Source organism: Podarcis liolepis (genome assembly GCF_965112155.1).
Source record: "Podarcis liolepis genome assembly, chromosome: 2".
NCBI classification, from domain to species: domain Eukaryota; kingdom Metazoa; phylum Chordata; class Lepidosauria; order Squamata; family Lacertidae; genus Podarcis; species Podarcis liolepis.
The window spans coordinates 59,510,173-59,536,385 of NC_139555.1; the positions used below are offsets into that span (position 1 = coordinate 59,510,173).

General features: G+C 41.7%; 1 protein-coding gene across 2 annotated transcripts in view; it reads right to left on the bottom strand.

The window, feature by feature from the left end:
* TRPC7 (transient receptor potential cation channel subfamily C member 7) overlaps positions 1-26,213 on the bottom strand; it is a 103,712-nt gene that overhangs the window by 70,819 nt on the left and 6,680 nt on the right. For both annotated transcript variants that reach the window (XM_083488097.1, XM_083488096.1), the window contains exon 2: positions 22,662-23,441. In XM_083488097.1, coding sequence (XP_083344223.1) covers positions 22,662-23,414 — 753 coding nt within the window. In that variant the 5' untranslated portion in view covers positions 23,415-23,441. The remainder of the gene's footprint in view (positions 1-22,661; positions 23,442-26,213) is intronic.

A 26,213-nucleotide genomic window follows, 5' to 3' on the forward strand; every position in this document is an offset into this window, starting at 1 on the left:
GTGCCCTCCCCTGGTGTCTATTGAGATGCAGAGCAGGTGACGTGCCTTCTAAGCCAATCCTCCCTTAAGCAGCTGTCCTTGATATGTTGTTGTTCTGCAACTCCTACCAAGCTGGACCATTACCCACGCTAACTGGGGCTAATGGGAGCCCAGCAACCTCTGAAAAGAACCTGGCTGTTCTAAATATAAGCGTCCTAAAATAGTAGGAGGTTTTTTTTAGCTCCTATAAGCTTCAAACAAAAAGCAAAACTACATTCTAAAATGTCGCTAATTCTGTTCAATTTTTTAACATATTCAACACCTCACCATTCTTCTGCACACAAGAGAGAGAAATATCTTGAGGTTTATGAGGCAGTTTTATAATGAAAGCCACTTCTCAGTTGTTAAGGTGTTTGTCACCACACCACTCTAATCTGAATTGGCTTTCAATTCCACATCACAACTAATCCGCATGCCTTTGATTCTCCAGCTAATTAGAATGCTTTTCTCTCTTATAGATATCTCCAAGCATATTTGTGTGTTTATGCTAAAACACCTGTTTTTAGCCGATAAACAACAGAGTCTCTGGATATCAAGCTTAAGCTGTGTAGAGTGCATTAGGCAAGCACTCCGCTATGCAAAGATCGAACAAATCTCCACATTCATTGAGCATAATTCATTTTGCATCTCATGCACATTATACCATTAAAAGAGCACAAAGCGGGTGTTGTTCCCTTGGGGCCTTGTATCATCCATTCTGCTAACTGTCAGGACTTCCTGGGTTGTTTTCAAGATACATAGGAATATCCACCTTTCTTTAAAAAGAAAAGAAAAGTGTGCTTCTTGTGAATAAATGCCTAGAGAAAAAGATTAATGATTCACCTGAGTTATAGAAGCACAGTGATTTAATAGGAATTGTGGATAAGTTTGCAGGATAATATATGACTCTCCAACTTAACAGTAGCTCAGGGATGGGGAACCTGACTTACACCCAGTCAGCCCCAGCCAGCATGGCCAATGGTCAGGGGAGATTAACGTTGTAGCCCAACAACATCAGGAAGGTCAAAGGTAGGTAGTCATTACATGATTTGTCATTCCAGATGATTCACACATGCACCTATGCGAACATATTTAGCCCATATTTCATGATGAGATACCTTTGAATCTGAGTTGCAGCCATGAACTGCTTCCATAAAGGAAAATGTTGTGTGACATGAAAAATATTTATAGTATTTGATCTGTGGCAGTTGAGTCAGACCATCACAGGATCAAAATAAGAGTAGACATGCGTGAAGTCAAGTTCAGAGCAAAACTGGTAGTGGTACAGTCAAACCTCGATTCCAAAACACCTCTGTTTTGGAGCGTTTCAGCTCCTGAACACCACAAACCCGGAAGGAAGTGTTCCAGTTTTTGAACGTTTTTTCAGAAGCTGAACATCTGACGTGGCTTCCGCTCGAGTGCAGGAAGCTCCTGCAGCCAATTGGAAGCCGCGTCTTGGTTTTTGAACATTTCAGAAGCTGAACAGGATTCCAGAACAGACTACGTTTGACGACCAAAGTTTGACTGTACTGAAAATGTTCCCACAACACATGTGCCACCATATTGCATATACTAGTGGTCAGTTGTAGAAGGCACTTAAAAGTTCAGTGTGTGAATTGTGTGATCAGACACTACACCACTTAAATTAATGTGATGGCAAGTATATGCCATCCTTGGATTTCAATATGCAACTAAGGATGCAATCCTATACACACTTGCCTGGGAAATAAGTCCAATTATTGGCCTCCCTTTCTCAATTCTAAAGAAGTCTACTTCTTGCCTGAGACCGCAGCAGAAGCAAATGACGCACTAGGCAGCAAATGGTTCTCTAAACTATGCTGATATATATTTTTCTGCAATGAATTTTGCTCTCAAAAGTGACCATTTTAATTTCATAGCCTCCAGTCCCTGAACCCTGCATGGAGAAAAAAGGCCCTTCATATACAGCTCAGCTCTTAAGAGAACACACAGTCCTTAGACTTTCAAGAAAAAAATGATTAGTTTTATTCCAATCCTGATATAGCTGGTGATATATTTATAGCTGTAACAAAACATTTCATCTCTGTATCGAATTTTCAGGGTCTGAAATAGCATCCCGTTTTTCCACTGGGAAAAATATACAGAGCTCAAAAGAGTAGTTCACTGGCTTGACAGTATTGATGTTTCACTGATATAGGTCGGAGTAAATAAAACACAATCAGTATTTAAATGAGTTCAATAGAGCTAAGCTATACACTTACAATTAAATTAGGCATGGGTGCCAGCTCATGACATTTTGCTGTCGGAAAGAAGAGCCAAAATAACACAGTTTCCGCTGCACCCTACTAGGCTCGACATTTTAAAAAAAAGACTGGTTGCACCACTCAGACACCAGTACCTGCCTTCATCTTCCACTTATGGTGCCACCTGAATATGTCAGTTTTCATTTATTTCTGATTCTCCCTTTTCCAAGTTTAACTTAAATTTTTCATGTTTTCACATCAGCTAGCATTTTTTAAAAGTCCTCATGGGAATTCACCAATATTTTAATACAAGTTTATCCTACTACACATTTGTATATAGTATGTTGGGCAGGTAGTTTATATGATGCATCTTGGGACTCAGCTACACTAGTCAAATACATTGTTATAACTGCATTATAAACATGTGGCACCAGATGGTGCTGTAGAGCAATAATCTGTTGCCAATGGGATTTTCAATAATGAGCTCTTATGTTTCTTTCTGTAGTGTTTCATCTGTATAGATCCAGCCCAGGTATGTTATTTTTACCATAATATTCATTTTAATGCACACTTTTACCCTAGTATGTGCCTTGTTGTGCACACCAGTTGACTGGAGAACAAAAATTTGGAGAAGCATGGATTTTGAAAGAGGGTTGCATTTCAGTTTGAGTATTTCTCTAGGAAGTGTGAGTTAGGTAGGTTCGTCTTTAAATGTGAACTGAACCAAATTTACCCCCCCCCCCACCACTGCACCTGAGGCAGCTTATTTCTCCCTCCTGAATAGGCGACCTGACTCTGACTGTGTACTTAGTTCACTGCCAAACAGGGATGTACCTAGGGGTTGGTGAAACTGGCCCCCATAGGGGGCACAAAAATCACCCCAGAAATCTGAGTAAAGTTGCTGGTTTAGACAAGAACTGGGAGCTGAGCAGTAGGAAAAATGGAAAGCCAGTATGAAGGTAGACCACTAGAGAGTATGGATTATATGATGTATGTGTGTGTGGAAATGCACCACCACTGTTGTGGTGAGATCAAAAGCTGTCCATCCATATCATACCATGGCACAAAGAAGTGTGATTATTATTTTTTACCCTTCCTCCCATTGGCGGAGGAACCCTCTCAGGCACCCGGGGCGGGACGCCAAGGGGTGGGGTGAACTGCCTGGTGGCACTTGTGCGACGTCCCTATGGACTGCGCATGTGCAGAAGCCCATACGGATGCCAGTATGGACGCCGTGCGCAAGCAGCAGCAGTATGGTCACCGCACGAGCGGCGCCCATACTGACTGCACACACAGCCTCGGCCGCTCTACAGCTGGGGGGAGGCAGCGGGCCATCTTGTCACCCCCCAAAGTGGTACGTGGGGTGGACCGCCCCCTTGGCCTCCCCTCCTTCGTACACCCCTGCTTCCTCCTCACCTCACCCTCAATTGGGTTGTGTAAAATGTAGTGATTTCTAATGTGGCTATTGTGGTAAAGTGATTTTTCAGGGGGCCACTGATACAGCTCTTTGTCAAAGGTGCAAGGGACCCGAGGTACACCTCTGCTGCCAAACAGTAACGGGCATCCTTTGCACCTTTTGAAAATGAAGCCAAAGAATATTGTGTGATGATAGAGTGCAGCTTCCCTGCCTTCAGTGTATCCAGGTGACATCATGAAGATATACAATTCCCTCACTCTTCATGACCAATGCCACCCCTTGCCTGGTTGCAGTGACAATTTCAATATTGACATGACTTCATAGCCAGGGAGACTACAGCACGCAAGGGCTCAGCAATGTTCTCCTAAACAGAGTATACCCTGGGGAAGATTTGGATGGAGACTTTTCACCGCTCTGTGATGCAAGCTTGGATGGGAACATTTCAGACAACCTTACTCAACACTTACAGTGGACAGCAACAGTCTAATTAGCCAAAATCAGATTCATAGCAAAGAACAATTCTAAATGGGGATTTGCTCCAAATCCTTCTTGCCATGAAGAAGCAGTAGCAGCTTTTTCATCAACTGTCAAGGGAGGAGGCCCCACAGTCTCTAGGTTCAACTGTTCTCTTAGAAAGGCCTTCCAAGAAATTCAATAGTACCACGCTGTACTGCAAAATACATTGCTTTTTGTCCTAGGTCAAGCAGTTTCCCAAGTTAAACCAAGAAAGTTGTGTTTAAAATAAGACTATCTCCTTAATTCCCAACATACTCACAGCCCACTGTTGTTTGTACTCAGCTTTCATCACCCTGAGACATTGCCTGCAAACTCAGATACTTCATTTCTTTTTGGAATGTAGAAATGTATTCTAGGCATTATTTGTGACTATCAGTTCAGCATGAAGGCTGTAGTTCTGTGGGCAATAGTTTGCATGTCAGAAAAAACTTTCCTTCCAGTAGCACCTTAAAGACCAACCTGTTGGTCTTTAAGGTGCTACTGGAAGGATTTTTTTTATTTTGACTATAGCAGACCAACACGGCTACCTATCTGTAACCAGAAAATACCGTATTTTTCGCTCTATAACACGCACCCGACCATAACACGCACGTAGTTTTTAGAGGAGGAAAATCCGTAGGCATGCCACCCGTAGGCATTTCCTCCATAACACACACAGACATTTCCCCTTACTTTTTAGGAGGAAAAAAGTGAGTGTTATGGTGCAAAAAATACGGTACTTTGTAACTGTAATGCAGAGGTAGCCACCATGATGCCCTCCAGATTTTGCTGTGCTGTGACTCCTAACAACCCCCACTATTGACCACTCTGACTGGAGATGGAGTCCATGATCATTTGGAGGGCACCATGTTGTAAGAAACGTGGGGATGCAGGTGGCGCTGGGACTCGGGTGGCACTGTGGGTTAAACCACAGAGCCTAGGACTTGCCAATCAGAAGGTCAGCGGTTCGAATTCCCACGACAGGGTGAGCTCCCGTTGCTCGGTCCCAGCGCCTGCCAACCTAGCACTTCAAAAGCATGTCAAAGTGCAAGTAGATAAATAGGTACCGCTCCGGTGGGAAGGTAAACAGCATTTCCGTGTGCTGCTCTGGTTCGCCAGAAGCGGCTTAGTCATGCTGGCCACATGACCTGGAAGCTGTACACCGGCTCCCTTGGCCAATAAAACGAGATGAGCGCCGCAACCCCAGAGTCGGTCATGACTGGACCTAATGGTCAGGGGTCCCTTTACCTTTACCTATGTTGTAAGAAAAGTTCAGCCATGCCATACAGGTCCCATGAGGCCTGTACAATTTCATTCCTTGGAGATTTTTTCAGTCAAAAATTGGAAAGAGATCTGTTGGGAATGCATTGACATTTTAGAGCACGGAAGAGGATTTCATGAACCAGTGGGTCCTGCTATTTTGATTGGTTGCTATTTATTACTTTGCCAATTAGCTTTTTTTTTTTAAAGAATAATACATGTGCATTAGGTTTATAGGATAAAGTCCAGTCAAGGAGCAGAAATCAACTAAGCATACGGAGTTCTTTATCTAAGAACTCAACTTTTTTTTCTTTGCAAAAGAGGCTCATCTGCTTCTGCTCCAATATTTTGTTTGCTTTGAGAGGTAGTCACTAGGGCTGCAAACCCAAGAGCCACAGCTTAGCAGAGTAGCTCCATCCAATTGGAAGTGATGGGCAATGTCCCATATTCTTCCTTTGCCTTGTGCTTTTGCGGGCATCTGGCAATAGGCACACAGGGAACCATGTGCTGCTCATATCTACATTTTCAGGAAAGCCTGCAGCTGAGCACTGTTCCCCAAGGCCCTCGTGAACTTATCCTTCCATCTGTCCTGCATGAGCAGGATGACACGGGGAGCGTTCTTCTAGCATCATACTCCTTTGCTCTGCCTTCTAGAATACTTCAGAGTATGAAGCTGAGGAAAGAAATGAGCGTGATCTTACTGACACAAGGAAATCTGTCCATCGTCACAGTCTGGAAGGAAGAGAACGTGTGCAGCTCATTGGGAAGGACTGAGCACAGAAAACGAATGTGCACTTTTCTTTTCCCTTCATGATTAAATGGCGATTAAATTCCTGATTTAGTATCTGACTTTTTAACAGTGGCATCTAAACAAAAGACCTCTCGTTCTATATAAAGTACAATTAATTTCTGATAAGGGATTATGTTTTTGTGGCCATTCAAGCTCCTTTCATTCAAGTGCCTACAACATAATGGCATTGCCCACAGTGTAGTGAAGAAGAAGAAGAGAAGAAGAGTTTGGATTTGATATCCCGCTTTATCACTCCCCTTCAGGAGTCTCAAAGCGGCTAACATTCTCCTGTCCCTTCCTCCCCCACAACAAACACTCTGTGAGGTGAGTGGGGCTAAGAGACTTCAGAGAAGTGTGACTGGCCCAAGGTCACCCAGCAGCTGCATGTGGAGGAGCGGAGACGTGAACCCAGTTCACCAGATTACAAGTCTATCGCTCTTAACCACTACACCACACTGGCTCTAGTGCTGCAGCTTAACATGTTGATCTGTGTGGCTGTGATGTATACAAGACCTGCAATGCATTTATAACTTGTTCTTCAGAAACTTGTATATGCTCAAAGAATAGCACTCTATCAACCTATAGGCAGTACTTGAAGTATAGCCCATCTCATCTTTAGGGCTTGGGGTAATGATCCACAGAATCATAAAACTGTAGAGTCATCAGGGACCCTGAGACTCTTCTAGTCCAATTCCCTGCAATACAGGAATCTCAACTAAATCATACATGGCAAAACTCTGCTTAAAAAGCTCCAAGGAAGGAGAGTCCACACCTCTCATGGGAGTCTGTTCTACTGTAAAACAGCTCTTACTCAGAATCTCCTATCCTGTAAGTCGAATCCATTGGTTTGGGTCCTAGCTTCTGGAGCAGGAGAAAACATGCTTGCTCCATCCCGCATGTGACAGCCCTAACAGATATTGCGGTCTCCAGCCAAAGTCAATTGGGATTCTATAGGTCCATAAATAGTGGCCACCAATCAATGGCTAGATAGTGAAGATTCTGGAATACAGGAGTTAGATTATGATGATGAGAATTTGTAAACCACCCTATACCAATAGATCTCAGGGTGGTTCCCAATCCAAAATTACAATATAAAAAACACAAGATACATAATAAAAATAAGAACAAAGACAACTCAATACAACCCCCTTCCACAACACATCTGAAAGGGCATCAGATGTCAATTAGTCAAAGGCCTGGTTAAAGAGGAACGCTTTTGCCTGGCACCTAAAGGTGTATAATGAAGGGATCAGATGAAATTTACTACTCCAGGTGATGTAGTAAATCAAGAATTTTTGGCAACCACAATTTCACAACAGGTAATATAATAATCTGGGACACGGGTGGCGCTGTGGGTAAAACCTCAGTGCCTAGGACTTGCTGATCGTAAGGTTGGCAGTTCGAATCTCCGCGGCGGGGTGAGCTCCCGTCTTTCGGTCCCAGCTCCTGCCCACCTAGCAGTTTGAAAGCACCCCTAAGTGCAAGTAGATAAATAGGTACCGCTTTATAGCGGGAAGGTAAGCGGCGTTTCCGTGTGCTGTGCTGGTGCTGGCTCGCCAGAGCAGCTTCTTCACGCTGGCCACGTGACGCGGAAGTGTCTTTGGACGGCGACGGCTCCCGGCCTCATGAGCAAGATGAGCGTGCAACCCTAGAGTCGGTCACGACTGGCCCGTACGGGCAGGGGTACCTTTACCTTTACCTTTAATATAATAATCATGCTTAAACCATCATCATGATTGTCCATCACACAGACCCCAGCCATGGAAAAGAATTTGAGTATTAGCATGGAGACTACATAAGTCAGATGAGGAGGAGAAAAAAAGACAATCCACTGTAGCCTTATGAGTAAAGTGTGCCTTTCAAGATATTTCCTCCCAACAAAAATGGCAAGTCTCATGGCATCTTGCTATGAAAAGTACCCTAATCAACCCAATCATAGGGACATGAATGGAGACTGAGAGTCAGGAACCCACAGAACATAGGTATCTCATGAGTGTGAAACCCAGTGGGCTGAAATAATGATTATTAGTACTATTACTAATAATTAAATTTATAAAGCACCCTTAAGTAAAAGACCATAGGGCAGTTGGCAACATAGAACATAACAAAAAATGCCAATATACAACACCATATCTATGCAATACAAAAATAAATACAAAAATAAGCCAGTTATAGAAACACAATTCTACTAATAAAAACTTGATAAAATGCAGATTCTCATAACATGAGTTATTACCTAATAATCTCAGGTACAATTATAATATATATCCAATGGTCATAGTTTAAAAGTAGGGACTGGAAAATCAGCAGCAGGATATCTAAAGTACAAAAGCCGTGCAAAAGAACACAATTATGAAGCTCTTAATTTCTACCCCTCGCAGAAAAGGACAGATTCACCCAGCTCTCACCTGGGAACTTTCCTTCTCTGTCCCAGACTCTTACCCTGGAATAACTTCACTACCCTGCCTCGCACTCAGGGCCCTTCCACCACCGACCCACCACAGTCATGTTGGTGCTGTCCTTGGCTTCAGTGGCATCCCAGAAGGGGAGACACCCAAGGCTAAAACCTTGTGGTGTTTCCCCCTTGAGGAGACTCCCACCAGCATTGGCTTCTCACTGGGCAGCCCACTGCCTGCCTACTAAACAAAGACATACAGATCAAATGCCACAAAAGAACCTCACCATCATTTCACATTGTCTCAAACACTATCAAGCATTCTTGATAGATAGCTAATCTATCAAATATCCAGCAATCAAGTTATGACAAATCATGTGCTGTAGTTGCTTATGTAAACCACCAGCTCCCTTGCCTCAAGTGTTCTTCCCCAAACAGTATAAACCTTATGTCAAGGTGCCTAAACTTTGGCTCTCCTGATGCTGGTGGACTATACCTCACTTCATTCCTGACTATTGGCCATACCAGCTGGGGCTAAAGAGAGGCTAACAACTTCTGGAGTGTCATGGGCGAGCTACTCCTACTTTATGCAAACCCCCTTTAACTGCCTGACAGTAGAATCCTATATGCACACTCCGCAAAGTTCAATGGGATTTACTCCTGGATAACTGAGTATAGGATTTCAGTCTGAATTAGCTCAAGAGTGACAGTAGGATCAAAGTCAAAGAAGACCTTCACTTCACGAGTCCTGCATTCAATTGATACATCTCTCTGCTAGATAACCCACCATTGCAAAGTACCTCAAAACTCTCAGGAAAACGTTTCATCCCAAGCTATTACCTGTGGTTGCTAGGCTCTGTAGTGAGTGAAATTGGTGCCTATTATGCCTCAGCATTAAGATACCATTCACTGAAGGAAGCCTTATTCAAGCCTAAGTGTGGCAAGGATGTTCTTCTATCTTGGTGGGAGCAGTAAAGCAAATTGGAAAGCAGATGGAAAACCACCAGCCACCCAAGTGCACAGGGGGGGAAGAGTTAACACAGAGAGCAGCCAGCAATCAATTGCTGCGCCCAGCCATGCTATTTGTGCCAATACTCAACTCTCCAGGAAATAAAAAGCACAATATTTCTCACATAAAAATGTCTGCTAAAACAGAGCAGTTTCTTTTTCTGAATCACCCTCCAGCTACATGACATTTATTTGCAAGGCAATGTCTGCTGAGAGACAAACAATTATTTTTCTTTTTTAATCTGTAAAAAAGAATCTACATTAAGAGAAAGTTATTGATTTGCAAGATTTGGTAAAATGCATTTCAGAAATCTCTCTCTCCCTCCCCCTGTCTCTCTCTCCCTTCTCCATCTCTGACCATGGTAGTTGGGTGAGATTTTAATAACTGCTTTCAGTACATCATGTCCAATATATCGAGCACATGAAATCTTGTTTATTTCATGCATTTCTCTCAGGTTGGACCCAAAGTACAAGATGGGGGAGAACCCACAAATTATCCTTATCCTTAGCAAACTGCATTCTGTCCCAGCAAGATTCACTGGGCTAAAAAAGACTCCCGACCCACTCCAGGACCACAGCAAGCCTCCCCAGGAAATGTGCCCCACTCCTGCCCTGGAGCACTCTCTAAGATGGTAACAGCATGTTAAATAGATTCTCAGGTACCCCCACTGCTGAAAGCCAAAGAAATTTGCCTATGAGGGATATCAGCAATCATGGCAAGACGTAACCCATAGTTCCTGGTGTCAAGGACACTGCTGGGCATGCTTGCAGCAGGATCTGAAGATGCCATAAAGCAGGCATCCCCAAACTCGACCTTCCAGATGTTTTGGGACTACAACTCCCACCACCCCTAGCTAACAGGACCAGTGGTCAGGGATGATGGGAATTGTAGTCCCCAAACATCTGGAGGGCCGAGTTTGGGGATGCCTGCCATAAAGTATGGGAAATGTAATTCTCATGGCTTCTACATTTCCCATGGCATTTTTTGCACCTATCTCACATTCTTATCCCACCTTTCAACCAAGGACCTCAAAGTGGGGGGCTCCAGTTTATCTTCCTCACAACCCTACAAGGTTACAGTGATCTGCCAAGGTCATCGTTGTGAGCTTTGTGGCTGAGTAGGAGTACAAAGTTTTAGAAACCAAGTAAGTAATTCAAACAGAATAAAAGTCAAGATGGTCTTTCATTGACAAAGGTCTACAAATGTGCTCATCTGTTTATGACGTAAAGATCCTAAAATAAGAGTGGTTTGCTAAGCAAGTCGTGCCCAACACATACCGGTAGCTTGCCATTGTATCCTATAAAAGGGGGCCGGTTTTTAAAGCATAGAAATAAAGAATAAACAAAGCTGAATATTTTCCTGAATTCAAAGCAAATAACTACTTTCCAATATGAGTTATTATATTGCATGTTGTGTGTGGCTCTTAAATTCTATTTATGTTTTGTCAGTACTGTAAAACAATTTCCCAATTTTCTTCAACCATTCTGTATTTCAGGCCGCCTCCAATGTTCAGCAATGCACAGCCTCACCTGCTTTTATGAAGTTGGTAGCAACTATAAGTCTACCCATTTTGTTTCTGCTTTTAAATAACAGTGAATTGCTTTGGGATTTTCTGTAAGCTGACAATTTGTAATATGTTCTATCTCAGCACTTCCATAAGGTACAACCACTATGAGGTGCCTCTGTGTTAGAAAATGAAATGGATGAAGCTACAGAAATGCCACCCCATTTCACCCCATACAAACTGGTATGGACATTCATCTTTACATATTTTTACTTCAACATTTTGTATTCATAAATCCTATATTTCATTTAACGGTTACATTTATATCTTGCCTTATCTCTACATAGCCCAAGGCAGCACACACAATTCACCCTCCCATTTTATCCTCACAACAAGCCTGTGAAGTACAATAAGCCAAGAGATAATGATTGAACCCCAAATCAACCAGTGAGCTTCATTGCAGAGAGAGGATTTTAATCTGGGTCTCCCAGGTAGTCAGAGATTCTTAACCCGTAGACTACATTGATTTTAAGAACTATGCTACCATAGCTTTAATGAACATTTTCAGTTATGTGCTACTGATCTTTCTCAGTACAAGACTTTTGCAGAAAGTTTGTGGTGTATTCTGCCCCACCTCCATACCACAACCAATATAAAAAGTCTGAATGCATTGAACAGTTTTGTAACAAGGTTTTGTACAGCAAAAGTGCTTGAGCCTCAGTGGTAAAATGAAGTGTTCCAGTAAGTATCTGTCGCACTCAAAAACGAACATCCCTCAGCCAAGGAACTCATACTGACAAAATTAGGTTATTAAACTGTGCACTGATAAAACATCTGGTATATATTGGCAGGAAAAATCACTTTAACATGCCTCCCATGGCCAGGTGGATTGAAGTAAAATTGCACGAAGGCTCATTGAAAAGTGTTCTTTATTTTTGTTACCATTAGTTAGAATGCATACGCATAAAGAAGTCTTCTATAAACATGTCCTCCGCCCCACACTCCCTCTCTATGTTTCAGAGCTTTCCCTTGTAACAATTTTTGACCTTCACATGTTCAGTTCCTTCTTTTAACCCTTTACCTTATAGAAGGGAAGAGTATACGGGTATGTTATACATTAGCATTAGATCAGGAGTCTGGAAGATTGTGTAGTTTGCTTATGGGCTCAGTAAACTGTACACCTGGGGATGAATAAGTTCAGGAGAAAATGACAACTTTCTCATATGATTAGGAAAAGACATAACTTCAGAGGCATAAATAAATCTATTTTTTTCTTATGTGCTGCACCAGGTGTTTGGCTCCACTTGTGAATCATTTGGGGAGGCTTCAGGAAAAGCTTCCTTTACCCCTTCAATCATCATTTTCAAAAATGTATTTATGCCAGCTTTAGGTTCCATTCATTCTAGTGAAATGTTACCTTGGTCACTGCGGAGCCAAAGGTGGCAGGACCCAAGTGGAAGCAATCTCTAAAACAGGGGAACTTGCAGCCCTCCAGACTCCAGCTCCCATCAGCTCCACTCACCACGGACAGCGGATTCAAGGATAATGGGAGTTGTAGTCTAGCAACATCCAAAGAGCTACAGGATCCCCACCTATGCTCTAAAGGTTGCTATCAAGCATTCATGGTGGGTTAGAATGAGCATTCTGCTCTTTACTTGAACTGGACATTCAACAGATATTACTCTAAGACAGAAAGCAGAAGGTATGGATATGCATTGATGAGAAATGTCAAGACAGGGGTTGAATTAACTATATGAACGAGCCGAGATTTACAGTCCTATTCTCAGCTTAATAACTAATCTGAGCCAAACCTTATAATGAAAGAAAAGGAAATCCATCATCATAGATTAGTGGTAGAGCACAGTCTCTACATACATAATATCCCAGATTCACACAAAAAGGCTCTCAGATTGCTGAAAAATACCTCAGCCTGAAATCCTAAGAGCTGTTGCCTGCTAAGGTAGGTGTTACAGGTCCCAACAGACAGAAAGGTCCAGCCTGACAATTTCTCCCCTTCTCCCACAATTATACCATTTCTCTGACAAAATCTGAACTTTCCATATCAGAAAGCATTTAGCGTGGTATGGCCGCCTGGAATTTAGAGTCTGCTTCTTCTCCACTTCTCTTCCTGCCTTCCTGGCTTGGTCGAAGTACAGAAATATCACGTTTTCAGAAAATGAATTTTGCCATAATGCAGAATAATGCTTGCCCTTGAATTTTGCACATATCCCTATATTGCTGAGGACTGTAATAATTAAGACACAGCTAATTTATATACATTGACAGAGTGTTTGCTTCCCAGACAGCATTTGACCAGTGAGTAAAACAGCACACGGAAGCATGTAGGAAATCAATTACTGCAGGAAATGTTTTTGTGCAATATTAAATAGCATATTTGCTGAATGATATGTGAAAGTATCTCAGCTTCAATCAAATCCACATTCTTTAAATTTATATGCAAGATTCATTTTCCTGCAAATTATTCACCTCTCTTTCAGTGTGTCATGGAGAATCAATAATTAGGCACATATTTTTCCCCATAGTGGGTGGAAATCATATGCATGTAAAAAATGTGGTCTGCCTAGTTTTTCTGGGGAAAGTCATACCTCAGGGGTGTTCACATTTGCAAATCAATATCCATTCCAGAAGACAGAAGAGTGGGAGGCAGAAGCTTCTGAAGACATTGTGGGAGAAGAAAACAGGTGGCTGAGGACTCAGGAACTTAATGGGGCCTTAGGGAGGTTGTTCCTTACAATGGAGTAGGGTAAGGTGACAGTCTTTGGTATAATGACCTCCCACAATGGAAAAGTTTATGAAGATTATTATTATTGATTAGATTAGATTTCTTTTCATTCACCTAGAGATCCCATGGTGGCTCTGTCAGATATTTGGGGTGTTGGTTGTTAGGGCTTTAAATACTAACATGAGCACTTCTTGTATTGGGCCTGGAAACAAATTGGTAATCAGCAATAAGCATGCTGAATTCTATGACACTTACATATACTGTAAGGTAAAAGGTAAATTACCCCTGGATGGTTAAGTCCAGTCAAAGGTGACTATGGGGTTGCGGCGCTCATCTCGCTTTTCAGGCCGAGGGAGCTGCCATTTGTCCACAGACAACTTTCTGGGTCATGCGGCCAGTATGACTAAACCTCATCTGGCACAACGGGACACCATGACGAGTGGCAGAGTGCACAGAAATGCCAATTACCTTCCCACCGCAGCAGATGGTGCTGTGGTCTAAACCACTGAGCCTCTTGGACTTGCTGATCTGAAGGTCGTGGTTCGAATCCACTCGACAGTGGTGAGCTCCCGTTGCTCTGTCCTAGCTTCTGCCAACCTAGCAGTTCAAAAGCACACCAGTGCAAGTAGATAAATAGGTACATATACTGTATATAGGGTCGGGAGTGTTGTTTTTGCCAATTTACCTCAGAAATAGCTCAAAAATATCCAGTTTCACTTTATGGCAACCCTACTAAGGATAGCTGTATTTCATATTATACAGGCACAGGAGCATCTGTAGTAGTCCAGATGTTGAACTACAATTTTAATGATCCCTGAGGTCCAGCAACAGAGGTTCCTCACACCATCTTAAAACAAAGGGGAGGGACCTTTGTCTCAAAATGAGATGGAAAGATGTTGGATTCAACCCAAACTATGATAGTTGCACTTATACCACAAAAGTATATTCAGTTCAAATATGGGCAACAGAATAATAGAAAATAAATAATAAATATATGCACTTGGCCTAGGTGTACCTTTCATAGCTGTTGCAAGCTGGTTAGTGATCCAGAATTGAGGGGAATGTTCGAATATCCATTTTTTAAAATGTAAAATATTTTTTATCCCCATTCTTCTGGTGCAAAACCACCACTAAGACCAACTTCCAATGTTTAAAAAGTACAGTTTAATAAAAAGAAATATAAATCGACCTACTTAAGAGGTAGGTTCAATAGCTGAAACATAAAAACCAGTATTTACTGTGTATAGCAAAAAGCCTGCCAGAATAATAAAAAAGTTGTCAATAACTAGCAAAATTGGAGAGAAAGAGGTAATATTATTACCCTACTTGCAACATTTGCAAGATTTGTACCTAGATACTGCAGGTGGCGCTGTGGGTTAAACCACAGAACCTAGAACTTGCTGATCAGAAAGTCGGTGGTTCGAATCCCCATGACGGGGTGAGCTCCCGCTGCTCAGTCCCAGCTCCTGCCCACCTAGCAGTTCAAAAGCACCTCAAAGTGCAAGTAGATAAATAGGCACCGCTCCGGCGGGAAGGTAAACGGCGTTTCCATGCGCTGCTCTGGTTCGCCAGAAGCGGCTTACTCATGCTGGCCACATGACCCGGAAGCTGTACGCCGGCTCCTTCAACCTATAAAGCGAGATGAGTGCCGCAACCCCAGAGTCGGTCACGACTGGACCTAATTGTCAGGGGTCCCTTTACCTTTACTGCACAGTAAGGTGTGGAGGTGGGGTCTTGGGGGGGGGGAGGCACAACTTTGGAGAGAAATGGTGAGGCCAGTTCCAAGAGGCTGTTCACTCAGGTGCCAAAAGATGAACAGGTAGAGAACTAGACTAGAAGACAGTGGTGCCAGAATGGTGGGGCAAGGCAGTCTAGAACCAGAACATGTAAAGTATATTTGCTATCTGGGCTGAACTGTGCTCAGAGGAAGTTCTAGGAAAAAGAATGCAGAGTAATCAATAAGGAGCAATGAAAAGAAAAGTAAAATTCTCTCCCCCCCCCCAATCACCCAATCACAAGCAATGCAAAGGTTTAATAAGCAGAGCTCAACTCATTGACATTCTGTGGTTCCGCTCTGCTTGTGGCACAAAGCCTTTTAAGAATACATCCTTTCTTCGCTTCACAGAGCTTCCTAACATTTATTTTATTTTTAATTGTAAAGAAAAGAATTGAAAGCCTGCCCCATTTGTGCTTACAGCAGCAGATGGCTTTTCCATACCAGCTTGCAGCCCAACAACTCTTCCAAGAACGATGTTCTTCAACCTTGGGTCCTCAGATGTTGTCAGACTAAACCTCTATCACACCCAGCCTTAGCCAATGGTCAGGGGTGAAGGGATTAGTAGTACAACAATACCTGTGGACCCAAGGTTGAGAAGCGCTGGCTAAAATGGCCAGCTGACCACAATATATTAGGTGGCGGCAAAGGGCAGCATAATAGGTTTCACAGAGTTTAAAATGTGATGCATTTCTATTGTAGGCAGAAGAAAGAAATTTTAAGAATCAATAGACAGGAGTGCAACAAGGCTTTCCCCTCTCTCTTCCCTGCAAATAACCCCAACCAACCTCCAGAACACAACACACAGGGAAAGGAGAAAGGGGTCTTCCATCTGACAAGCTTAATTGCTTGTGCTGACAGAAGTTTTGCCATAGTGCTCCCTGTATCTCCTTGGTTGTCATAATGAGCTACCTTAGTTTGCCTTTATATTACAAAACTGTTTCGCTGAATGGTTCTTACAAATTACCTGGACATAATATTTATTGAATTCTCTATGTATCCCCATTACCTGGACATAATATTTATTGAATTCTCTCTATATCCCCATTTCATTAGCTGGCCTGCTGAGACAACTTCAGGTTTTTGGGGGTGTTTTTTATTGTCAGCTTGTGGAAGCTCTCTTGGAAGCAATACACAGTATATAATTAAATACCTCCAGGAAGCCTACAATTTACCCATAGTCTATTTTTCCTCAAACCAATATTTCCAGCCACCAGGGAGTTTGGTTCCGATCATAAAATCATTTGCTCTCAAGTAATCTTGTTAAAGTCAGTGAAGCCATTCTGCAGTCTAAAAACTTTGAAAACACAAAGGATTGCAATCCTCCTCATAGTTCATCTGCCCAAATCCCACAGATATCACTAGATATCTAGGCCCTTGCATGCAATGGATGATGAAGGTACACCACATAACCTGTTAAGCACAGTGGGAGTTCACTTAAAAGCCTTGGGTGTCAGGCTGTAGGACCTTACTTAGCAGACCACCACATGGAAGCCAGCTAGCCAATCCACATGGGCAGAATCTTAGGAGGTCATGTGATCAAGGCGAACTATGTTCTGCTTCTGTGTAAATCCCTTGTTCTGCTATTGCTCTTCATCTACATAGTTGTATGTTTTATTGTTGTAACTTGAGTCCTTATGGTGAAGAGTGCAAAAGAAATTTTATTAAGAAATAAATCAACGTAAATGTGGCTGGCATTCAATGCTTATTTATCGTGCATGCCTGTTTCTGCTCACTATTCCTCTGACCCTGCCTTGCTGAGACTATTACTGTCACACATTGCCTGACATAAGGGTTTAGCTCACTTTATGAACACTAAAACTGCATTGTAAAGAATTTTGGACCATGTATTAACAGCCACGATAGAAAAAGGAGGTTGGAGACTTCAGAAGGCGAAAGCCACTTGAGGTTCAACTAACAGCACAATCCTAAACTCATCTACTCGGTATTCAGTGTATCTTACTCCCAGGGAAGTAAAGTTAGGATTGCATCCTAAATTTAATTAAGATCAAGAGCTGCTTATGAGGTTATGCTAGCATACATTCCTGATGGTGGCATTTATAAACAGTGTGGACTCCACTCTGCTGGCATGGGTTTGGAGGAGTAGCACGTACTAATGAGTGTGACTTGAAATCTTATAATAACATTTCTGACTGGTGGAACCGCATCCTGTTCCTCTGTGCAATTCTGTAATTGAATTTAGATTACTAAATGGAATGCTATGGATGTTGCTTTCTTTATCACAAGGACTCAACGTGATCTTGAAACCGAATGCCGCTTGCGTAAGGGGAAGGCCCTGTACTCAGCACGATAATAGATTTAGGTAGGTAACAAACAAGGAGAGGCATATTGCCGCTCAGAAATAAGAAGAATGCATGATTCAATTTCTGTTCGGCATTGTGTAGTTTATTTCTGGGTTTTCATTTAGAAGCACTAAGGTTTGACATTTTGTATGACATTATTTACAAGGGCATTGCCGTCAGAACGCTTGCTAAAAATATGGTCACCTGAAGAGATGATCAATGAGCATCCAGCCATTTTATACTTAATGCTCTTGTTTATTTCACTTCCTTATTTACGAAATGAGCTTCCTGCTTGCTTGCAGGTGTTACCTGTTGGAGGGGAGTGAAGGAAATCTGCATATTCTTTCATATGAAGGTGACAATTTATACCACTTGCATTGGGTCAAATTGTGTCTCTTACTCCTCAGTGACAAATTTCCAGGCTCTTACAGAATATGTAATCAACTTACTCATGAAAGAAACATATTCAGGAACTCTGTTGATTATTGAGACAAGGAGGCTTGTACCTGAGAATGGAATATGTCTTTTCTGGTTAAAGATGAGAATTTGCTGCTCTTAAATTAAATAGAACAAGGCATTTCTAAGGTGAATCAGAGAACAAATGCCTGCATTTTTTACCAAGTTGCTGTATAATTTTAATTTGCTACATGGCAGTCAGCTGCTCTGAAATGCACCTGCCGAATGATATTGTGACACACAGGTCAAAGTAATTATGTATTTCTAAATGTTATGTTTAGGGTTCAACCTCTCCTAAATCAAAACTTAATTCATTTCAGTGGGATATGTGTAGGAGGAACTGCATTTCATGGACTGTAACCTTGGTGTCTATGAGAACATGTTTACTTGACTTTCTGAACTTGTACAGTAATTGGAAGTGCACCACATCATTCTAAAATTGTTTATTTGATCTTAAGTCTCACTGTGAGTTTGATCAGAACTTCAAGAAGAATTCACTTACAGAAATTAAGACAATTCTGTCTGATGCTTTAAAATAACAATTAAAATCTGAATGATGCTTTTAAAAATAACCATAGCCCTTTGAATTAGAAAGTTTCCCTCTGTAAATTGGGATACATGGCCATCCTAGATGCCCTGAAAACTTTGGGTCCATTGGATCCTAAGTCCATAGATAACCTGAGGGACCTGATCCTCAGGCCTTTCAGCTATACTAGCCAGTTACTGCAGCAGTGGAAAAAGACGAGACAACTGTCCTGGCTGGTCTGAAAATTCACGAAGCAAGGAGATATCTGTTTTGGGTGTGCTCATGTGAATCGGTGAATATCCACATGCATCTGAAATCTGTCTTTTAGATTATCAGATGTGGGATTTTAAAACAAATTTGATATTGAATATTCTACGGGCAGGCTTATCTTTCCCTGCTATGGCTCCATTCAGGGGTGATGTTATGTCCTTACAATCATATTGTTGTAAGGTGCCCATCAATTGCTGAAGACTGATCTGTAACATTTTAGAGCAAGAGAACTCAAAGTTTGTTGCTGACTGTTCTCTAAGGATGTTTAAGAAGGTGATATATGGGATATTTTTTATTTTAAAAATGCCCTCCCTGGTAGTGTTTATTGGTCAGAACATTGACCGTCAACTCACTCAAGATGAACCCTGGCCCAAATCCATAAGCAAAGGCAAAATGAATCATTATTCCGTATATCTTAGGCTGACAACTAGTTAGAAAAGAATCAATAAAGCGACTATTTCTCAAAGTCTTCTTGCTTAGAGAATCAGTCTTTCAAAATCTTTCCATTATATTTTGCATACATGGCTTCTCTCTGTCTACTTCTTTCATTTTTGTTTTATGGTGTATTTTAATTGTTATGTATTTCAATAGTTTTGTGCAGTTGGTGTTTTTTAAAAAATGTTTAGAAGTGTATTTTGGCAGTGAGTAATATATTACTAAACAAATAAAGTATTAATAAATATAGTAATGGTTAATAATCTGTTTGTTAATATATTATTAATAATATATAAAAATATTAGAAATAAATAAATAGCAATAGTATTCATGGAAATAGTTCTAGCTGGAAATCCTACACTGTATCAAATACTGATTTCTCAATTAAGTATTGATGGGATTAACACCTATGCTCATTAGAAGAAACATGGCTGGGTAATCAATATCTAATTTGAGGTGAATGTCTATTGCATAATATATTTTACTGTTATTTTCCCTATGAGCAGTCAACATGTCCACCACATATAACTGTAGAATTCCTTGCAATTCAGACCCCTGTTTTTGATGATTACACACTTTCTGAAACTCATTTCTTATCTGGATTGATTATTAATCTTTAAAACACCTCTGGCAGCCAGAGGCATGCTAACAGAAATATGGGTGCATTCAAAGCAAATGCTATTCCTACTTCAATTAACAATTCTAGATACTTGGTGGTTTCCTTTTCAAAATGAAGGCAATACAGCTGTCATATTGATTCTTGCCTCTAGCAGTGGTCAGGACCATTTTCTGTCTTATCCCCCTTCCTTCCAAACTCCCAGGTACTGAAGTCACAGAGGTTGGAACCAATCCATCAGTGGTGCTGACATCTTGACACACTCAAAAAAGAAAGGGCTTTTTCTTTTCTTTTTCAGAGCTGTTCTCCCGGCCCCAAACACTTTTGCAAAGACTTAATGTGCAGAGGAACCATATCAGGGTTTTCTGTTTGTTTGTTTAAAGGCAGCAGGTGAATTTCAGTGGCAGGGAAAAGCGGGTGAAGGAACTAAGTAGTACGCACCATGACTGTAGGATTTCTGATACCTACAGAGGGCAACCTATTGATGGTACCTGATTCCAGGTATCACCAGAGCCAATGTACCCATTGAATGGAAGGGCTGGAGTGTGCACAGTCTCTCAGGAACCCAAAAGCAAAACTGATAGAGAGCTTGGAAGGTATGGCATCATGGTACTTCTGAAACTGAAACGACTACATTCCCAAAGACAGACATTTGGGAACAGGATACTAGATCGATGGGGATTAAGCATCAGACTATGACCATTTCAAGCACCCTCCAAGAAACCATAGCTAGAACTCTATACTTCTTAACAGAAGCATGAATAACGTCAACGACTTTTCCAGTAAGATTTGAGATACTATGTTTGAAACTAGCTTTTCAGGATTTGGTTCAAATGTGAAAATACGTTGGGTTCTAATAGGGATGGGGGAGATATTTTTTCCATTTACATTTTGAAATGCATTGGCCTCATCCATTGGTCCCTGGCCAAAATTATAGGATGGAACAGAGCCATGATTTTAAGTGTAGGCAAAGCTGGCATGGAATGGAAACATCCACAGATTCTAACAACCTGCCAAGCAGAACGAAGAAGGGTTCTCGTTTCCACATTCTGGTGATCATTGTTACATGAGTGACCCAAATCAAATTGATTCATGCTTCTTTCATCCATACATCTAAAACCATCAATCTAGTCTGAAATAAGATTTCTTTATAACAACTTCTAGAATGTTATCCTGAGCCAGCTAAGCCCAGGGAGGACAAATAGCTGGTAGCTTAATTCTTTATTGACAAAGCGCACATTTACGATAACTCTTAAGATGCACGGAACACACACACTTCCGACAACTAAATAGATGGCATCCCCTCACCAGGCTTGTGCTCCAAGCTGGACTTCTGGGGCAACAACTTGACCATGCCTCTGTCTAAACTTAAGTACCTTCATCTGACAGGATGCACGCAAGCAACCATCGTGGAAGTTGCTGCTGGGCCTTTCTCTTTAAGCCCCTCCTGGTCCTGGGGGACAGCAGGGAAAGGGATGGATGGGATTCCACCCCCCCCCTCAGGTGCATCTCTTCATCCACTTCTGCGCTTCTTCCCTTGGCTCCAGCTGCTACAACTTTTCCCTGTCCTCCAGCCCCAGCCTTGTGTCCTGCACCTCCTCTTCTGTCACTGACTGCTCAGACTCTTCCCATTCCTCCAGCCCTGGCTGCTGCCTTTCAAGAGGCACAAAACTGCACAAATCACTACTCGCTTCCCCTGGACCAGCCTCTGACCCCACTGCCTCTGCCACACATTCCTTGGAGTCCTGCCAGTCATTGATACATGTGCTTTCTCAAATGGTCAGACCAGGAGATACCTTAAATGTGTGTATGCATTTAAGGTGTCGCATGTTTTGTTTATCAAATAGAAGCTGCAAGAGCCCAAGCAGAGATGCAACCATAGTGTGTGCGTGTGTGCATGTGTGTATGAAAATAATTTTAACCCTTTCCCTCCATGGTGCCGTCCTACACGCCTCTGAATTTGCCACTTCGACATTAATAGCATCTCTCTTCTAAGGATGAAGAGCTGTTTGGGGAGGGATTTTCACTGGGATCTCAGCACGTGAGGAACAGATCATTTCCCTCCCCTGCCTACCATGGTTCTGATCCTAATCCACCCCCAACATCATGGCTGCAATTTGAAAAACAAAATGCAGACATTTTAAAAACATACATTTAACATATACAGTATTTTTCCGTCTATAAGACGCCCCCATGTATAAGATGCCCCTTAATTTTGGGGACTCCAATTTAAGAAAATAGGGGAAGATCTATCCATGTATAAGACACCCCCAAATTTTGGACATATTTTTTTTTGGGGGGGGGGAACCTAGTCTTATACATGGAAAAATACGGTAGTTTAGTTTGGTCTTACATTTTCTTTGTAAACTCTATGATATCTGTGTGTGTGTGTGTTGGAGGGGGAGAAAAGATTTTCATCTTGTATTACCTTAAATTCTGTCTCAATGTTGGCTAGTCTTGCCAGTTCGTTGCTTAGCTCTAAAGCGGTAAGAACAGGGTCTTCACTAGAAAGAGCCAAATAAGCAGCACTTGCTAATCCTTTGTAGGCATTCATCCTCGATCGCGAATGACTGAACGAATCTTTCCTTTGCTTCTCAAAGCATTCATTGCACTTACAGAAGTAGTCGTGGGGCCTTTCTATCCGTGCCCCTTTCAGTAGCAATATATGAACAATTTCATATTCCTGGCAATGAGCAGCAAGTATGATAGGAGTAATGTCATGGGAAAAGCGCGTTCCATCTTCATCATAAGCGTAAAAATCATCGTCTCGTAGCTCTTGCTCGAGGGGGCTGAGAGTGAGACGTTGTCCTTGTGCAAAGGCCGGGTGGTTCAATATTGCTTCCACAATACGCACATATCCTTTGCTGATGGCTAACAAGAGTGCATCCCCAACGCGAGCCAGGTTCTCCTTCTTCAGAAGGAGTTCAGTGACTTCCAGGTGTTCATTGCCCACTGCCAGCTGCAGAGCATTTTGTCCCATGTAATCAACACAGTTGAAGTTCAAAGTTTTGGATTCCTCCAGCATTTTCCGTACCACCGGGATGTTCCCATATTCTGCTGAATCCAAGAAGCGCTCTTCCTCAGGTGTCAAGCTGGTGCCTTTCTCATTGAACATGTAGGCTGGGCCTCGGGTGGCCTGCCTCCGCCCTTTCTCCCGGAGGGTGGTGTGCCGTCGATGCATGATTTTCAGATATGTGGTGTTTCAAGCCTGGGGGGAAAGAACAGAATATAGTAGATTTCTAAAAGGCGAATGCTGTCTGTCTGCTATCCATCTATTGATTACCTTGTGCTTGATCTGACTTTTATTTCCCATTGATATCCATAAAAGAGTCAAGCAGAAAGTCTTAGGTACTTAACTCTGCTATTGAAACACATGTTTGTCATAGTCAGAATAAACCCCTTGGAATTAATGAGCATAACTTAGGTCTATTCATTTCAGTGGGTCTACTCTAAGCAACCCAAGGAACTTAAAGGTTTCTGAGACTGAAAGTAGAATTAGTTTAGTTGGCACCAATTGGAGATTTCATTTAAGGTTAATTTCTGGGGGACGGTGGGATATTTTTGAGAGCAGAGTTAAGGAAGGCTGTGTTAAACCTCTCCTCCTCAAGCACTACAGTTCCTGTGAAAAATGGTCCACCCTGTCCAACTTTAAAATAAAAATAATAATTTCATGTTGTAACTACTAACTATGCAATTAAAGTAACATCTAGTTTGAGCTTAACTTCAACTGGATCATATCCATTATTTTAAATCATAAAGTTTCTTCTAAAGCAGGCACACAAAAACATGTCAACATGGCATGTTTTAAAAGGATTTACCTATATCTTAATATACTGACCTGTAATGAATATTGGTCATACATATAGGGTGAAGTACAGATGTGATTGTTGTTGCATCATCCAAAGTTATGAAGTGGTCATTAAAGGATCAGGCATATATCTGGGTTTGTTTCACTGAGATTTTCCTTTTTAAGCAGAATTTTACTATCACAGCACACTTTAATTACATAGAAACTTGGGATTTGGATTCAGAGCTCAATAAAGTCAAAAAATAATGTTTGCATTTTGGATGACACCTTCAAAGGCTCACACAAAGTGGAATTCACCACAGTAAATTGTATGGTCAATAATTCAATACTACTTGGAATCATTCCAGGGGCAATTAAGTACTGATGAAAGAAGGGCACAAGATTCAATAATTCATGGCAACATTCTTTTCCAGGTTCTCAGCAGTTTTACAATATATTGTTTGAAAACTGAAACTGTAATAGTAATATATAAGCCACGTCGCTTCTCTGAAGTCATTAATCTCCCTAATAGATTCCTACATCTGAACGTATATTCTCCGCTGAGATCTCATGTCACAATTTAAAACCAAAGATTGCCAAAGGTCACCTATTAAGAAGATTTCCTTCCTGGAGAATCCCTAGGGATCTCTGAAACATCACATCAAAATGCAGGTGTTCACTTAGTGCTCAAGTGTGATTTAGATGATAAATGGCTAGGCAGCTCCAGTGGAATCCTGGAATTGCAATAGTAATCATCGGGCGAAATTCTTTTGCAAATGAGAGAGAATATCTGCTTTATATTATTTTAGTATTTATTTTTCCTCTATCTATCACAGGAAAGTGGATAGAGAACCAATATGAATGAGCTACCTCTTCTCTGTGTCATGCTAGGTCCATGCTGGTAGAGCGGAGATGACGTTGGGTGAGACTGATACCTCCTGTTCCATTTTAAACACACACACACACACACACACACACACACACCCTTCCCTCTGATTAATTCAAGTGGGAGAGAAATAAACCAAACCAGCTCTGAGGCTGAAGTACTTTGTCCTAAATTACTGGAGCATGTCAGGAGATCTTACAGTCTCTGGGATGCCCTCAGTGAACATAGGATCATAGGTTTGATGTCTAGGAAAAAGGGAATTATTTACTTCTAAATGCTTGATATAATTTAATTCTTTAAAAAACCAAGAACACACCACAACCAGGATGGTTTAGAATATCTATCTTGTGCTATGGGATTATTTCAGACACACAGCTCCCTGGAAGCTGATAGAATAGTCAATTACCATACATCTGGGTTTTTTCCTGACATTTTGACTATTCAGCAAAATTAGCCCTGACACCATTTTTACACCCGAAAACCAGGACATGTCAGGAATTTTCCTGACGTATGGCAAGTCTAACTTATGGTCTGGTCCATTGTAGACAGTGTCAAAGAGATATAAACAAGTAGGTGTGCTCAGCACCCACCCCCAAAGGGTCCAGACATATTAATTACTTTCCATAATCACATTTATTGTTAAACCAGGTCAACAGAGGTGGGAGGGGTAGGGAGGGAGGAATTTGATAGCAGCGAAATTTATTTTTGCCATCAGCACAGCCATTTCCCATTGAGAATTAAATGCCAATATTTATGGCTAACTTTTTCAAAGCATTGGGAGGCTCAGTTCCAATTACTTGTCAGATGAGTTGGCTGTTTAGAACATTTCTGTAGCTTTCCAAATCACAAAGGATGAACAACAAAGCCAAACAGATTCAAAAGAGACCTAACTGAATGACGAGGAGTAAAAGTGGTGGTGAGCTTTTAATGAAACAATGGCCAGGTGTGGACTTGAACAGAGCTGGAGCCAAGAACCAGCATGGCTGGGCATGTGCCAAGGGCCCAGACTTCAGCAGGGGACTCAGTGACAAGGGCCTCCTGGACCTCCTGCAATGAGAAGGTACACAGGACCTGAATAAGGTTGCAGGCTTATTTTGTGTGGCTGCAGACATGTGGGAAGCTCTGGTTGTTGGGAACTACATAGAAAAGCAAATGACAGCCCCAGAGCTTAGGGAGAAACCTACATATGATCCCAAACAAGGAGATTGCTGGAGCAGAATGTATGGAAACCATCCTGTCAAAGGGGTAATTTCTTAAATAGGTGACTTTCATGGGAGCTGAGAAAAAGTTTGACTGAAATGAAGTGG